Source organism: Nipponia nippon, unplaced genomic scaffold (genome assembly GCF_047370975.1).
Source record: "Nipponia nippon isolate SJK-2023a ecotype South Korea unplaced genomic scaffold, ASM4737097v1 scaffold_5, whole genome shotgun sequence".
Taxonomy (NCBI): Eukaryota; Metazoa; Chordata; class Aves; order Pelecaniformes; family Threskiornithidae; genus Nipponia; species Nipponia nippon.
This window is the reverse complement of record NW_028262369.1, coordinates 28,638,043-28,656,781: the sequence shown is the minus strand read 5'-3', so window position 1 is coordinate 28,656,781 and position 18,739 is coordinate 28,638,043. Positions and strand designations below refer to the sequence as shown.

The 18,739-nt window shown below is 37.1% G+C and overlaps 1 protein-coding gene across 3 annotated transcripts in view; it reads right to left on the bottom strand.

Moving 5' to 3' along the window:
* BEND5 (BEN domain containing 5) overlaps positions 1-18,739 on the bottom strand; it is a 963,465-nt gene that overhangs the window by 706,101 nt on the left and 238,625 nt on the right. For all 3 annotated transcript variants that reach the window (XM_087732924.1, XM_087732922.1, XM_087732923.1), the window contains exon 5: positions 11,365-11,459. In XM_087732924.1, the coding sequence (XP_087589050.1) occupies positions 11,365-11,459 (95 nt within the window). The remainder of the gene's footprint in view (positions 1-11,364; positions 11,460-18,739) is intronic.

Genomic DNA, 18,739 nt, shown 5'->3' with positions numbered 1-18,739 from the left:
ACAGTTAACCACATATGCTCAAGGAGTGTGACATACAGTACTACAACACAAGGTTTTTTTTTTTTTTTACTTATGCAGAAAACTATATTTATATCTATGACTCCCACATAAATCAACTCCTCCTTCATTTCACCACGTGCACACAGTATTTTGCTTTTTTTCCTCCTTTTAAAAACAAGTATCAGACTTTTGCCTGCAAGGATTAACACCCAGTGAATCTGAATATGTTTCCTTACCTTGGCTTACTTCGCTTTTAGCTACAGATGCTACTCCCAAAGGTAAAGTCCTTCTGAGTGCACCTGCAGCCGCATATTTCCCCTTGCTGAGTCATTCCTCAAGTTCACATAGCCCAAATGAGCCAAACACTTTCCAAGCAGGATTTGTACCACAATCACTTCCACCAGCACCCCCAGGAGAGCCCAGGGAATTATGTTTAATAAAAAAAAAAACCTACACACAAACATACATATGCTGCATGACTGCATTGACTGAATGACATTTAAAAGACAACCATAAAAGCATTAAACTGTCCAGTAGAGTAGCAGATGGGGGAAAATTCTTTTCCTTATGAAAGCTAAATTATTATATCACTGCTGATCTCAAAGCTATGAGGTACTGGTGCTTTTTAACAACATTGAGAAAAACATTATGAGAGGATTTTATCAAATATTAAAAGGCATGGTAAATTATTTTAACTTGGATATTCCCCAATTTCTTTCTATGGTGAATCTATCCTTTTAAGTTGAATCTTTTATTATCTTGAGCTGCAATGGCCTTTCCTATAAATTTGCTGAAGTGTATCTCACATTTCCAATAAACTATTTTGCAAAATTCTTCATAGAATAAATACAGTATTCTTTACAACAGCACCTCAAAAAGCTAAACAACCGTAAAGTCTTCAAACAAAAAGCTAACACAAACACAATTTTCTTCTTCAATCTCAAGAGCAATTCCCAATTTTGGAAGTTACTAATTTTGCTATTTGAAATCATTTCACTGCAAGTCCAGCTACCCAGTACAAAGCCCTAAAAACTTTACAACTAATCCCTAATAAAAATCTAATTCTTGAGCTGCTGATAGGACACTTTCTTTTCATTACTGTGTTTCTCATGACACAATTCCTTCAGCCACACTGTTTGTGGGCAGATGGCACCTGAGCAACACCCACAACTTGCTTACACACCTGCAGGCACTTCTGAAGTTACAGGACACACCAGCAAATCACAAGCCCTCTCATCACCAGCACCCACTATTTTCTCTCTGGGTTTGGAATTGTTGAAAAGGGTGGCTGTGCAAAAGTACAGAAGGGAAGAAATGAGGGAATAAAGCAGCAAAACTACACAAGGGGGGAACGTCAGCAGCACCTAAGAGAAGGTGGCCCCTGGGGATGAGAGCAACCCCACCACAGCCAGGCCCTGCCACAGGGCACCTTGCTTTAAATGAAGCAGTCCAGCTGAAATACATATTTCATGGCTTTTTTTGTCAGTTTTAATAATTGCCATGCGTGTCTCACTGTTAAAAGATAAAATCAGTTAAACAGTTTGTGTACTATTGTGATTTGAGAGTTAGAAAAAACCCTTACCAGCCAATACAAACAGAGCTCACCTCCTGCCTTAGAAACTCCCATCTGTTGTGTAGGAGAGGGGCAGACACAAGCATCTTTTTTAACTACCTGCACACCTGTAGCAAATATAATGCCCTGAGGATACACACCTGCACTTCAGCTGCACAGCTCACCTGCAGCCCATCTGTATAACCATGCTGTAGGTAAGTCCTAGACCTGGGGACTCCATTACAGGTACTGGAGAGACTCTCCAGCCTGGCTGCTCAATGTCCCAAGACCCTGGGCAGATAAATACCAGCCCTGAATTCCACCAACATGTCTACTAAGTGGTAGAGAGGACATGCACAGAGAAACCCAAACATCTAAGACCAGTAATGAAGGCGCTGTGTTGTTCAAACCCGTATGAATGGTTCACAGTTTCCAAAGGGATGATATTCCAGCCAAGAATTAGTACCACCCAGCCCCCTCACCCAGCACAGCCCTTTCCCTCCCCAGCACCACTCTTATTTTCCAGAGGTAGGGAACTGTCAGCAAAGCCACCAGCTTTCCACAAAGTGCCTGGAGCCTCACCTTTCCATTACCCAAAGCATCTGACAGCCAGTTATCCTTGTGCTGCCTGAGCAGTACTAGGCAGAAGGATTGGAATTAGTATTTGCTGCCAAAAAATACTGGATACTTTCTAATCATGCTAGGTGAGCTCTTGCTAGGTTTTCAATATCAGAGATGTTTGATATAGTGAAGCAGGAAGATGAAGTTTCGCTTTCAAGCTAGAATTCAATAATTCTACTTGAAGCGGTTGGAAAAACAAACTTTAGCCACTGCCTCAGTGTCTAGAGATGCAGGAAAGATCTTATCTCTATTCTATTATCATTAAATTTTAATTCTTTCAAACCAGTAACATATCATACAGAAGTTAATTCATAAATTAACCCTCGTAATCACAGCATAAAAATTGGGGTTTTATATTTTAGGTTTATATACAACTGTCGAATCCAATGAGACAAAGTTCAAGATACAGCACTTATTATTTTAATGTTCTGCTCCTGCATTATCACCTGCTATACTTATTTACTGCTTATTTTCTCTACAATTCTCAATTTCCACAGTACAGCAAAATGTTTTTGTCTTCTATTTTGTGTTCTATTAAAAGAGAAATTGAACTGATTGCCTTGGCTTTTACCATGGCACTTCAAATATAAAGCAAGTGCCTGATAACCGTCTCACTTTTATCAGAAGTTCACAATGAATAGTTCCCATTACCATTTCCTCTGCACTAAATATTGTTTCTTCATAGGAAATGACTGAAAAAGTTGCTGTTAATGATTCAAACAAACATTTAAAAATATTAGGCTGGATTCAGCCCTAACTTTACTTAGAATTTTTTTTCTGATATATTGCACATCCTATGCTTTTATGTCATATGTAAATTTAAACAGTGCTATGTATTTTTAAAATTATATGTTGAAAGACCCTTAAAGTTGCAAGGCTAAGTGAAGGAAAGCCAAAATTTAACCTGACTGTGTTGCGTCCTGGTGCATTCTCAATTATATTATGTCATAAGTTATTAAATCTTGTTAAATTCAACTTGTCTAGCACTCTTCAGACCATTAAAACATTCTTAAAGAGATGTTGCATTTTCTGATTACAGTTTTTGGCTCTTATTTGTGTAGTCTTGTGTTAACAGTCTGATTTTCAAGTACATTTCTTGGTGACACTCAGCTTTGTCTGTGTAGGGCTCTTACTACTAAGTACTTACGGCTGATAAATGCCATTCTTAACAGAGGTGATTTTCATTCTGCTTCGCTCCATTAGTTCAAAGTACAAAATTGCAATGAAAAGCTGCAATGTCCTCTTGGTAGTTTGACTCTGCTTTGAGTTCAGTGCTGCCTGTATTTATCTAACTTACAGACTCATTTTGGGGGAAAAAGCCTCAATTTTATATACCTTTTTTTTAAACTTGCCAAGGTTAGGGACCCAGTTCTGTGAACACTTTTCATGCAATCAGTTCCACCAAATGCCCATCACCTGAGAAAAGAGAATGACCTGTTTCTTGATGGGATGCAATGCACAGCTCTGGTCATATTTTGCAGCCGTTAAACTCAATACCAGGGACTGTAGTGGGAAAACCCTACAATTCAGTTGTTTTAAACTGCCAGAAAACCTCCCAACTGCAAATTTCATTGTGATTTGCACTGGTGATGGGGGAACTATTTTCAGGCAACTTCACTTTTTCAAGAGTTTATATTTCTCATCAGCACCCCAGTAATTAAGTATTTATAGATGACAAAAAATGCACCTAGCAGGAATAGACCCATTTGTTTCCTATGTGCTTAAAGCCTTTCATGAATAAAGTAGTACCAAGGGTAACCTTTTATGAATACAACCTTAGGGATCACAGAGTGCCCTCAGTCAGTGCAGGGAACTCATGTTGACAGAGTATATGGGAAACAGATTGAGGTATTAAAGCACATAGCCTCTGGTGTTTTAGATGTAAATACTATAACTATCAAATATTTAGTCTCTTATGTAAGCAGTATGTCATTTTTTAAACAGTTACTGCTTGGAATAAATCTTTAAGAATGGAATTTTCAGAAGTGCTCAGTATTGGCCTAACTTTGCTCTTACTGAAATCAATCATAAAATTTTCAGAACTTTGGAAAAGGACTTTGTCTGTTTATATGTTTCCACGGCACTAAGCACAATGAGTCTTGATCCTGGCTGGGGCCTTTTGACTCTGCTGTAATCTAAATAAATTGATTTATAGGAGATCAGTCAGATAAATGATGAGGAAACACATACATACATATAAAATAGCTAGGATTTTTAAATGATGGTGGTTTTTAAATGGTGGCCTAGAATTCCTTTGGGGCTTCTTCATTATTTTCTCCTTGAATCTTAACATTCTTTTGCCTTCTTTTATATTAATTTAATTTCTTTGTCATTAGTTTTCCCCAACATGCATCTTAAATTTCCAGTGAAGTATCAATAGTCAATAAAATTTATCTTTCTTTCTTGCCACAAAATAATCCCATTTAGTTTGCACAATAAACATGTTAGTTTGGGGATCTGATTCATACTTTGTGTCAGCGGAATATAACCTCTCCTTTATTTCCACAAAAGCTGTTGCTGATAAGACTGATATGTAACCTACTCAATATTCCCAGGAATAACTACCTTTGCTGGACTGGGAAAGGGGAAGATAATGCATTTTTTATGGGTTTGTAGAGTGGTTAGGTCTGTTTCTTTTGTTATTTCACAAGATTCACACAAACATTAATTTACCCAGGGATTGACTTCAGAGGCAATTTGACTTTCATATACTTCCCAACCTCAAAACTGTCTAAAAACATCTTATTTTCTTCCAAAGAGCTACAGTAAGACCAAGACAAAACTATGCCTGCTTATCACTCAATGTGGGATTTTAAAAGGTCAATACTGCAATGTGTTTTTCCCTATTTTCTCCAAATAAAATGCTATAAGTTATTGAAATGGAGGCTGTGGTCCCACAGACAATTCTCTAGGCATTCTCCTAGCAGCTGCTATCCTCATTCCCTCGCCCCTGCTCCAGCCACTTATTCCCACCTCCCTCGCTGCTCCTCCAGTTGGACCCATACAGCTCGTTTTGGATCTAAGTGATGAACCAGGCCAAGACTAAATCCCCTTTCTCTCCCTTGAAAGTTTACTTTTAACCTGGGCCAGCTCCCAGTCTGGTGATCCTACGCAGAGTTGTACTAGCACAAGGGAGGGAGCAGCTCTGAGGAGCCAGATCTGCACCTGGCAAAGACTGCATCAACACACACCTGCAGCATGGGAAATATTTCTGAACCTCCAAAAGCATTCTCACCAGATCCCTCAGGAAAGCAAGAACAAGCACACATTACATTATAAAACTGGCAAAGTAACAAACTTCAGAGAGTAGCCGAGAGTAGCCAAAGTTCTAAAGTAGGCCAATGAAGGAATCAGGTAATGATAACAGTTTGTTCATCTTCTTTACCTAAATTCAGGTGATGTTATCACTAACCCTAGCCTGCTATATATATTATAGTAAGCAATTCTAGTCTTTCATATTAGCAAGCTCTATATATATATAGTGCTTTATTCTCAAACTGTCTCACCGCAAATGACAGCTCATTTCACAAACAGCTTATCTTATGGCTAAAGATATATAAATACATACTAAAAATGCTGCTGAAAGTCTCTGAATGTATAATGCAGCCTGGTAGACATGGTAGTGATTGTAGCACTGCATTGTAGACACAAACGTTAAAGCAACTTGGCAAGAATCAACACATTTTAGCGACTCAAAATTCAGATTTTCTCAGTCTTGTCCCCTTCGGATGAATGGAACATATGGGAGTATTGTTCACAAAACTTGCATTGCTTTTCTCGATGTCTACCAAAATTCTTCATCGTGAAAATATTTACCAAGCTACGTATAGATTCAAATTTGAATTAATTACCTAGAAGTTTTTCTGTACTCCCAGGTTTACTGGAAAAGAAACACACTTCAGAAGCAATGTGTTGTGAGTATTCAGCAGTAGATGTTATACCAACAGAGGCAGTGGAGTTCTTGCTGGGGAAGGCAGCTATCCAGTTAAAAGCCATCAGTGCTGAGTGAGATAAAAGACAGGGAAGAAAGCAGCGGCTTTGCCAAGAAGCAGTTTGAAATCTGACATTATAAACAAAACACATGTAAATCTAGACATAAATCCTCTCTCATATGCTGAAGGCTCCATAATATTTTAGCTAGCATTATTACTTACAAACAAACAATTCCTGAAATACGGCATCACAACTGCAGAACAGCCTTTAACCTTGTGTTCATCCACTCAAGAACCATGTTATTTATTATCCTTTATCCCTTAATTATGGGGACTTCACCTACTGCTCTCTGCTCATTTGAAATGCAGAATAAAATACAATGGATGTCTGAAGACTTAACAGGTGTCAACCAGATATTTGCCAGCTACCGCTACTATTCTACTGGGAGGAGTTGCTGTTCCATAAATACTAATTAGAGTTTTGCACATGATCTTGCTGAAATACCTAAGGTGATGAGTGGCCAGTTGTTACTTTTAAAAGATTAGCACAATTTGAAAAACTAATGTCCCCAATGAGGCAATGCTCACACTGAATAATCAAGAGTTATAGCTGTTCTCTGCCCAAAGGGAATACTTGCTCACTTCATCATTTGGAAAATCTGCTGCCTCTTGAACAACTCACTCTTCTATTTCACTTTGAGAAACTTGTAAAACTTCATGCAATCGATATAATAGTACAGTATATGTACTTAAATGGTCTTCCACTGCTATGCCCATGTGTTGGTTTTGGCTGGGATAGAGTTAATTTTCTTCATAGTAGCTAGTATGGGGCTATGTTTCGGATTTGTGCTGGAAACAGTGTTGATATCACAGGGATGTTTTTGTTACTGCTGAGCAGCGCTGACACAGAGTCAAGGCCTTTTCTGCTTCTCACACCCCACCTGCAAGTAGGCTGGGGGTGCACAAGAAGTTGAGAAGGGACAGCTGACCCCAACTGACCAGAGGGATATCCCATACCATATGACGTCGTGATGGCGTTTGTCTTCCCAAGTAACCATTAGGTGTGATGGAGCCCTGCTTTCCTGGAGATGGCTGAACACCTGCCTGCCGATGGGAAGGAGTGAATGAATTCCTTGTTGTGCTTTGTTTGCATGTGCAGTTTTGCTTTACCTGTCAAACTGCCTTTATCTCAAACCACGAGTTTTCTCACTTTTGCTCTTCTGATTCTCTCCCCCATCCCACTGGTGCGGGAGTGAGCAAGAGGCTGTGTGGTGCTTAGTTGCCAGCTGGGGTTAAACCACAACAGTGCACATGGAAGGCTTTATGAATACCTTCCAAGGACAGAGCTTTTAGTGTGAAATCATGATTAAGAAACTGCAACAAAATTAGGTTGCACTTAAATGAAGCAGCAAAGAGAAAGAAGATTACAGTAGAAATTGCATCAGCATAGCAAAAATATAATTTCCTCAAATCCATCTCCCCTCAAATTCTTCACCTCCACAAATGAGAAAAAGAAAAAAGACCCAGTCAAAACAGAACAGGTCTCTATTATAGTAATTGAGTTTTTTGTATTTGTAGTAGTCATTACTGAGAAAAAACATCAGTTTTCTAAAATCTTGGTGTAATACTTCTGAAGAACCAGCTAATTTTAAGCAAAAATGCTAAATGATCAGATGCAACACATTCCACTGGCTTGAAATAAAATCTTCAGTTTCATCTTGTCCAATTTGCTATGAAGTGCAACTGATGTAACATGATGTGACACAATGCTGCATTTCTACGTATGAGCTGCAATTCATTGCAGTGAAATTTGACTGATGCAACTGACACAACCCCATACTATTTAGTGTCAACATAGCTCATCCACAAAAAATGCAGAAAAAATGGGTAGAGGGACTCAGAAGTTAACCTACTCAGTTCTTTTTTATTTTGCTCTATCCCTCTGGGAAAGAATATTCAGTAAATCCATTACCATGTATGGGGAAAATAGATATCATTTAAATCAGAATTTATTTTTCTGATTATTTCTTTTTAAAAAAATAATCTTTTTCTTTAGCATGAAATCTGTTTTTTCCTTATCCTTCAGCATACTGCTTCCTCTTTTTATGTAGCTCATTACTGGAAATGTTTGGCCTTACTTCAAAAGAGAAGAATATGTCAACACCGGAACATCTGTGTCCACATAGAGTGCTTTGATGACAGTAATATACTACATTTACATCAGTAACACTGAGCTGAACCTTGATGCTGACTGCATTTAAAGATCTTACCCCACAGGGCAAGAGAATAGAGGTCAAAAACGTTGATCTGTGTTTGACACACTCTCTACTTCAAGAGCAGTTGGCAGTGATTTGTTCCAGCTTCAAGAATCAAACTCACAAAATGTTGCAAAGCTCAGAGCCATGTTCGCGTAACCACATTCAAAACAAACATTAAAATTCACAGTCTCTGGAGGCCAATCTACTTTTGATATGCATGCTTTTGCGAGCAATATGGTCAAATTCTATCCTGAATACAGTGGGAACTTTCTCATTTAAATCAAAAGGGCAAAACTTGGGCTTGAATATCTGTTATTAAGAGGAGTAATGTATCTACATCTCTCAAAAGCAAAAAGGAAAATAGACACTTTATCACCCTAAAACTCAAACCTAATTGTATAAAAAAGGGAGTGGAATACTTACGTGTGACAGAGCATTGCTTCTATCAGTGTGGCCAGAGGAAGTTGGGAGAATTTCAGTATGGATCACATATTGAAGGCACAGGCACAGTGTGGCAAAAGCAGGCATGCACAAAAATGATGTGTTCCTCAAATATTTGGTACAGAAGAGCTCAGAGATGAAGGACTGAGCTCTGCTACAGAATATTTGCAGACCTTGGTTTCTGGTAATCTTCTTCCTTTTAACTTGATTTTAAAACCTTCTGTGTTTCTTCAACTTTTTGTAATTAATATATCATTTTCTAATTTAATTACATTTTATCCACTAACCTGCTATGCTGACTTAAATCTTAATATAAGGTGGAGAGTTCCAATAGTCTCCTTCCACGATTCAGAATCCTGAGTACCCTCGTGTAAACCTCAGCACTTTTGTAGCATTGAATGATTCAGTATTGCTAACTAGACTAACATACACAAAGCATCAAACAGGATGAAATTGATGCAGCTGGATATTGCCCTCTTCATGTTGAAGGACCACAACTAACTGTATGCTGCATTAGCACGTGCAAGTACTAGTAAATCTTATTTCAGCAAACAGAGAAAGAGAAAATTTTGTTTACAGGTTTCACTAGAATGCCATGGAAACAGATACAGAGGTAATTGTAAAAGGCATAATCCAAATGGAAGACAGCTCTAATAGAAAACATGTATCCAAAAAAAAATGTATGTGTTTTCCCACTTGGAAAACACATGCATAACTCCTATTAACTTCAAGACAGAAAATTATACTGAGTAGACCCCAATATCACTGAGGTCCCTGATAACAATATGAATTGATGTGCACCTTCAAAGTACAGCAAGATGTTTTCATACACAGAGTATTAGAAAAAAAATAAAAAAACCTTAATAGGATAATGATCTTTTTAAAGAAAAAAATTACAGCTAGAATTTCTGAAACAGGATTAAAGTATGGTAGTAGCCCTGCACAAGGAAGCTGCTCAGCACCTGCTGCCTACACTTTGCCTGGCTCCAGGCAATGTTATTCATTCCTCACTTTCATGGGAGCAAAATACATCCCCTAAAAATATAAAACACAAAAATAAATAGATCTCCAGGGAAATGGAAGAGAAATCTGTTTTAAAAATAGTGAAGGAGCCTATATGTTCTAGAAAAAGCTCATTTTGCATTGTTTTGTAAGATTTACACTTTAATTTGAAACCAAAGTAAGGCATAAAATTTGTGTGAAAGCAATATCTGATTTATAGATAAACTTAACACACAATATACTTAGCTGCAAATACCAGACCGCAGTGAGAGAAGGAAAAGGTTTTGAAATATGATTAGAGCATGCTTGGTAAATGTGGCCCTGAAATGCCCCAAAAGATTTTTCTGAAGTTAAATAGTAAACACAATTAACATGACTTTTGCTACAAAAACAGTAAGCACAATGGATTTTTTTAAATTAATTTTCAATTAATGTGAAAATTTAATTTTCGTATGCCCCTATTGAGCTGGAATTGACTCCATCCACTAACTGTATTCTGAGACAGCTCTTCTGTCCATATGACCTTACCATCTAGATAAAAAAACAAATAGCCATTCTGTTGGTCTATGAAGAGAAAGCCATACAATAACAATGATCTTATGACCACCAAAAGTTAACATCTTGTGGCTGGAAATTTTGTGACAATTGAAGTATTTAAGAAAAGTACATTTATAAGGCTCAGATAATGTGCAGATTGAACAAATGTATTATTAATTAACCAATAAAAAGAAGCAGCTGTAAAGGCTTACAAGAATACATTACTATACACACCTAACCTCACTACCCATATTCAAACAAGTCTCCTAGCTAAAGGCAAATCACATAATTCTTGGGAGTCTTGCATGCATTAGGACTCATTAGATTTACATATTATTCTTCACAGTAGACATTTCATTACATTTTCTTTGAGAAAATGTACCATCTATGTGAGTATTCACGTGTTTCATATGGGCATACCTTTCTGTGTTGTATATATTGTGTAGCTTACAACAAGGTTGGTTGGCTTTCTTGTGTTTTAGATAAAACAGGCCAGAGACTACTCATTCACATGAGGTCAACTCCCATGGCAGAGCTCACATTCTTCCACTAAAATCTGATCTTCCCAAAACAGGGAGAAGAAATCAGAACAGCCTTTTGGAACCAGTCCAGGCCCAGTCCATCTCCCATATTGCTTGCAAGCTTTGTTGGGGAGACTGCTAGCTGATACAGACCAAAACTGGGCCAGGGACTGTCCTAACAGTTGGACAGTGAGGATATCACTGAAAAATAATTTGGCCCAAGCCCTGACTGGTCAGTTTGCTTGAACGGACATCACTTCAGTCATGCTACTTGAAACAAGGCCCCACAAAACACCATCACAGCAAGGCTGGAAGGGGCCTCCAGAGTTCATACTGTCCATCTGCTCCAAAAAGAACCTGTCCTCACAACACTGCTTTTGCATCAAAGTTCTCTCCTACTCTTACCAAAAGTGCACCTGAGCCATAAAGTCTTTGCCACAAGAAAGTGCCAAGTAAAACACCTTTATCTCATTAAGCAAGTCAGTAAAAGGATAACTTACCATTTTGGTCTGCTTGTGGATTTCACCATTGGAGCCATCCCATCTCTATAGAGGCTTTTTGTTTTGCTGAAGTTGACAACATTGAAAATTACTCTCTGGGGAAAAAAAAAAAAAAAAAGAAAAGAGGTCACATAAATTAAGAAAGAGTTTATATGTGCATATACGAGCTGCATAAAAATATACACAGAAAATATATGGAATAGATGTGTATCTTATGAATTATTGTTATTCTCCATAGTTCTCAGATAATGGATATCCTGACTGTTCCTGGTATTTTAATAGTCCATGTTGTTTTACACGGCAGTGATATACGTGGAATGTATGTTTTGAATTTAGTATACTGATTTTTCAGTATGTATGCTAGACATACAAAGAAATAGGTTACTCAGATCTGAAAACAGAAAATCAAGTCCAGTTTGCTGCAGTTTGAGAGGCTGGTGGAAAGCTGGGACACAGGGTAGCAGTCCTCATGAAAAGCTTCCAACTGCTTCATCTTTTAAAGCTTCTTAGTTGTTTTTTCAACCTGCTTAGGCCTCACAGAGCAGCAGAAAAAAAATAAAGATTTCTAATTTTTTTTTTCCCCAAAGAAAGGAATATTTCTCTTCAGTTCCCTTGGCAAAAGGAAGAATTTTCCTCTGCAAAAACCATACAGGATACCTGCACAGTACAAACTGTACTTAGCCATCATTCATTTGAATATGATAGAGAAGAAGAAAAGAGTCCAACTCTGATCTTAGTTTATGCTACTAACTTTGGGAAAACTGTAGCTGATATCTAACAGTTCAAAGGAAGAGTAAAATCCAGATCTTTACAGGTAATGGACTGATACTGAAAGTAAATTCGTGCTGGGGGAAGAAAAGAGAAAACAGACACAAAAGCCTTCTTCATTACCATCTGTCTGCTGTAAGTCATTTTATGCAAAATTACTTATCCTATTTCTGTTAAGAAAGTCTAGGCTGGATCTAGCTCATCTCATGTAGAACATTTACTTTTCAGATGTTAAATCCAGAATGCCTGGTTTCTCTTACTCTTTTGATACCCAACATTAATGCACACAGAAAAAAACAAAGTATGAAGACTAAACTAATTTTGATATAATGTTCCAGGATATACTAATACATTCTATTTGTACCTCTCTCTTTAAATTTATTTTCCACAGGTATTACTGAAGACAGACCACTAAAAATGATATTTGCCTCTAGGTATTCACACGCTTGTTTTTAGAATAAACTATTGTAATGTTTACACTCTTAAATAATGGTTCATGAGAAGTCTGAGAATTAAATGGCCACTGTTTGAAACAATTTTGACTAAAGCAATAAGATCAATTAAGCTTTCTTATGTAAAATTTTGCAAAAACAAATCTAGACCTTCCAGGCAGTCTGCTCAGACAGCAGTGAATTATAACATTAAAGTGAAAGCAATCAGCAGTGGGACACTAACGACAGGAGCCAAGCACATTTACATTTATATGTGGGGCAGGTAGGAATCCAGGTAAACTATATAGCCCTAATTAAGTACCTCTGTACTGATGAAAAATTAAGAAATTTTTTTTGAGGTGAGGTAGTGCTGAAGATTTTGTAAATGGAAACACAAGCTGCTATGTATGCAAACTCAGCAAATTAGTCAAACAAAATCTAAGAATAACCTGTAGGTTTTACTGGAACGGACTCAAAAAACTAGTGAGTTAAGAAAAACACTTTCTTAATGATAATAATTCCATTTTGTACCAGCGTTAATGAGCAAACTACATATCCCTGTACATGAGTTTTCATGTATTTTGTCTGTTGCAGCATTCTGAGATTTTCTAATGGTCATGAGATGAGCTTATTTTTATAACTCTTGAGGAAAGCATGCACTTAATTTACAAAATGTTATGTTTGTAATTTTAAGTACTTAAGATATTGCTTATCTGATTAAATATCCATCTTGGGATGTCTCTAGTTATTTTCCATCTTCTTACGTTTACAAAGTATGGTTCTAAGTTAGATAATGATAGTTAGGTCTCTATATATTCCATACTCTACATGGAAGCATTTTCCTGTATTAAAATGCTGAGTTTTTCCTCTGTTACTTAACTCTGTTCATATTTGTGAAAACAAATTAAGTTGCAACAAATTGGTTTGTTAATCTTGATGTTTGCATGGAGTGAATGAAACAAACAAGATCTCCAAACCAATTGCCTTAAACTTTGGATGCAATCATGCCACTGTTGGAAAGTTGCTAATTTTGTTACATACTGACTCAGAGCAGACAGCTGGTAGAGAATGTTCTTATTCCAATCAAGCTTATTTTGTATAATGAGTTGGGCAAATGTACACAACTGGGTAAGCAATGTATATAAAAACAAAAATATGCAGCTCATTTAACAAAACACTGCAGATTATAACATTTCAACCACTCCTGTTCACCGCAGAGTAAGCAGTTAGCAATGCATGCCGTTCTCTCAGCATGGTATACAGTTAGATTGGCAGAACCAAAAATTTAACAGCACAGAACAGAACTCTATCAACATACACCACTGAAGTAATAAAGTACACAAACCGAAGCACTCAAATAAGCAGCTGAACTCAGTCAAGTATTCCTGGTGATAGTTAAAGTAGTCCATGCAGCTCAGTCAGTGAAGTGTGCAAAAATGTAATGACTACAGTATATACACCTTAGCCGGAAAAATATGCAGCTTGCTCAATAAGGTATGCAAACATCTTTGAACTGAATGCTATAATAAAAAGACTGTGATACAGCAGTCAAACATTTGCTGAACAAAGCTAATTTTTAGTCTAATTTTTGTCTACACTGACATTCTTTAACACACCAGTTATAAACTGTAAAGAGCAACAGGACTAGATATACACTATGCACATTAAAACACTATTTCCTAAGAAAATTATCATTATTCTGTATGTTTTTATGAATTATAGAAATGTTCAATGGGTGGCATTTAATGAGCAATATAATTTAGATACTCAACTCTGACAAAAAAAACTGGCTTTTTTTTTTTTTTTAAAGAAATGTCAAGTTAAGAAAATAAAACTATATGAAATGTACTTACAAATTCCCTAGAAATTGCTCTGGTCTCCAGAGCATCAATCCAGAGAAAAATGGGAGAAACCTTTACAATAAAAATACTTGTATTCATTTTGGAGGGTATGAATGCCACTAAAAGAAGCAATATTCAAACTGATGCTGTACCAGAAATTAAAATTGTGTGATTTTGCTTCAGTTATGATACATTTTCAATCCAATGCATTCTGACAAACTGATCTGCATCTTCTGGATAGGTTGAAGAGACACAGTGCAGAAAAGCCCCTCCAGACACACCAAGTAAAACCATACTATCTGGGGGGGTGCATCAGGATGCATTGTGGCTTCACAGTGTGAGGGAAGACCACTGCTGCAGTCCCAGGCCCTGTGCATGGACTGCCAGATCTGAGACAGATGCTGGAGAACATGAGACAAGGCAGGTATGTTCTGCCTACTGAGAGAAGAAGGAAGATGTCCTTTTTCCATAATGTGTGCAGTAAGTATGCATTTGTAGGTATCTTGCTGCTAAAACCATTAAGTCAGAAAAGTGAGGAAAGGCTTGGTCCTGCCTTTAGCCTTAAAATTTACTGATTGCATCTGCTTTTCCCAATAGTCCTTTGCAAACGTATTTCAGGAATTAAAAACATGGTGTTAAGGGTTGTTCAGTGTTTTTAGCATGAGCAAGATAAAGATGAACCTTGAACACAAGGGGAAAAGATGGCTGAAATATGTCACACATTTTATCTTATTACCAGAAGTTTGCAGTCTCCTGACCAGGGTTGGAAGGAGCTGCTAGTTTATGCAGGGCAAGCACACATCAGGGTGATTTTGGATTGAGGTTGAAGGAATCGAGCATGGATGGTCATATTGGACATCATATTCCACAGAGTGAACTGTGATCTCTTAAACATTTATTGTTCACCCACGTTCTGGCAGGTTTTCCATCTGAACCTACCAACTGAAGCAGATATCCAAAAGAAAAGTCACACCTTTTCCAAAGGTTAAGTGCTTTCCCCCAGGATAAGGACACACTAGGTCCCTTCAAAAAGACTGCCAGGTTTATTTTGCATGGTTTTCCCTAGCCGACTTCTCAGGAATAGCTGAGCTGCTTTGGCTGACATTAAAAGAAAAAAAAACAAACAAACCAAAGAACACCACAAAATTCCGCCTGAGGCAGACACCTGGCACAGAAAATTTTGTGTCAAATCATTACAAGTATGAGAAGTTAAAACTAACTGAAAATAGGGTTTGCAGTAGGAAGTGTCAGGCATTCTTAATATTGATGTAACATACACATTAAATATTAACAATTATATAATATGTTTAATAGTAATAACATAATAATGTCAATTCAGTGGACAATGCTGCATGCTACAAGTACGATACAAACTTCACTATGAGCTGCCAAATACATGGGGACCAATTGTTTGAAGTCAGGCAGGAACAATGTCATCATTTAACCAGCCAAAATAAGAGAACTGGGCACTAAGTAGTAATACTAAGACCTTTCAGCTTAAAGTCTAAGCTCTTGTGCTCTGAATTGGCATTAAAGATCCAAAGGTCCTGGATACCATGGGGCTTTGTTTCGCTTTCACTGCTTGGTGTCTTGATTTCCTCTCCTGCTGATTCATTAGATATTACAGTGTTTTGTGGATTCTTGAAACCTGCAGCTTTTTGTGAGCTGGGTTCTTGCCTTTGACAGGAATCATGGTTGTCCATTCCTTCCTTCCTTCTTTTTTTAAAAATCCTTTCTCTGCCTTTTATAAATGTAAGTTTTCATCCCTTTAAAGGGCAGATCTGCTTTAGAATCACATTCCATTAAAAAAAAAACAAAACAAACAAAAAAAAAAAACAGAAAGAAAAGAAAAATGAACTCCTCAAGCCAACTCCATGACTTGTGAGATTTTGAGTCACCATTTCTGAATGTGAGAAACCAGCAATGTGGGATTGCTGCCTTCTCACAAAAAAAAAGTGCTGCATTTCTGTATTTTTGTCAGAAGGGCTTTGGGATCTTTCCTGACAAAGCACCTTATACAAAGCCATACAAAAATAAATTATACTGGAGGGACTTCAAAATGGAGAGGGAAAATAGCGTCTCCTGCAATTGTTATCAATGCTGAAGAAAACAATATAACGGTCAGGTCTGTGCAAAATCTCCAATGAAAACTTACAAATCTCATTTTTCTGACCTTTTAAAATTTAAATCATTCATTACTGCTAACATTTTAAAATAACCCATACTTTCTTTTTCCCTTTGTAGGAACACATTCTTTCAAATGGAAAAGTTTTTAATATTGATAGCATTTAGATTTTTTTCTCTTCAGCTAAGGAGTTTACAAAGCCTGCTTATGTTCAGGAGGGGAAAATAAATACTCACCTACTGAGGGAGGATGTTAGGGACCACCCAGAGCTCCACCAGACTCGCTAATCAGTTGCACCTGTGTCTTGTTAACTGGAAATTGTCAAGTCCTTACAAGGTAACAAAGTCTTAGGAAAGTGATGCAGAAAATGGTCTCAGATTGTGAATTATAGGATTTTTTCCCTTGGTAGAGCTCTTCATTTAGTTACATAAAAGAGAAAAATGCTAAAGTCTGGGATGATACAAAGAGCAACATTAAAATAAGACTCAAAGGATTTTAATACAGTAAGACCTCTGATATACTACTATGCTAACTATAAAATGAGCTTAGCATTTATCATAGTATTTTTCTGTGTATTTGAGATATTCTTGGTGTTCATGATAGCCCAGAACCCATAAGCTGTATTAGTGTTTTTCATTTAGTGGGGAGTAACTATATCTTAATGACAAAAAATACTTTTAAAAATAATTACTAATTCAGGCATTTGCCCTGCTTATCTGTCCTTTCTGGCAGTTCTTTCTTTGTCTCCAAACTAATACGCTTAAGCACAGACACAGAGGAGATATAACACCTGTGTAAAGCAATGTTTCGCATTTGGAATTTCACTGTCAACATCGGTGTTATCTCACTTAGGTCTAGGGCAGGGGGATACTGTGGAGAAGGCCATCTTCTAGCAGAAAGCTTTCAAATGGATCTACAGAGGCGTTGCTATTCCATGTTTAGTGTCATGATGTGGACTGACCACTACTCTGGCTTCTGTGCATGATCTGTTGGACTTAAACATTGTGAGGGCAAGAGTAACTCCAAGTTTTCCCATTCAGCCTTTCTTGGAAAAATGGCAAATTTGTTATGCAACACCCTCCCCTGCCAACAGAAGTCAACTTGCTGTTAAAGTTTTTACTTTTCATCTGAACATCAGTAGTCTGAAACTTTCAACTGAAAACTCAAAAATGTCCATTTAGAAAGCTAACAGTGGTGTAATTAGACCAACTCATGGTCCTTGCTCCGTTTGGCCAAAATCTCCAATAGAATTGCAAATCTGTCACAAGACATATATTGTATTGTGTTGATTCATTAAAAAGAAAATAGTAAGGGTCCTGACAAGGCATATAACCAGGCTACAGAAGTATTTAAAACACGTTTGAAGCTGAAAACTTGTTGCCAAACATTTTCCATTCCTTGTAGCAAAAGGTCAAAATAGTTGAAAAAAAAAAAAAAGCATCTTTATTTAGTCACTTCTGGAAAAAAAAGGTACTTTTATTTTCTGTTTCCTATGTTTTCGTATATACACAGTCTTTGGCAAAAGAGCCACTTCTAGTTACATTGCTAGGAAATTGCAGAGCTACAGGAATATGTGAGCAAATTTTTATTTGATGTTTGACAGGATGTCTGAGCCCTGTTGGTCTTGTCATTGACTGTCTCCACATACATGGGTAATATTTTCAGGAATCAGCTGAAATATAAAATAAGGGAACAGTGCATGGTCTTTCACTGAGACTTTCTCAACTAGCTAAATTACTTCCTAATATATTCCATGCCACGTTACAGCCATTGCCAGATGACATTTGAAGTAGAGTCATGTATTAAACTCTTTCTACATAATTACAGAAGTTATCCATGTTTAGGTTCTATATTCTTTTCAATCAATATTATGGCTGCAGGTGGATAGTAACAGCTGGCTGTTCTGGAACGTGTTAGAAAAATTTGCTGATATCTTACATCCCTCAAGAGGAAGCAGCTGAAAAGACTCAAGTTTTCGTTTTCCTAATAGAAATTATTTAGCCCGTGAGAAGAAATGCTGCAAAGTTTGGTAGGATTTAAAATAGTAGGATATAGTAATATTCTTAGTGGTTCAAAAAGATAATGCTATCAACTAAATGTTTTCTGACCCAAATCCTGTTCATAGTATAGGGCCCACAGGAGGCTCAAAACAATGAGATCTATCTGGAAAAAAGGAAAAGGGCCAGGAAAAGTTACCATATCATGGTTAT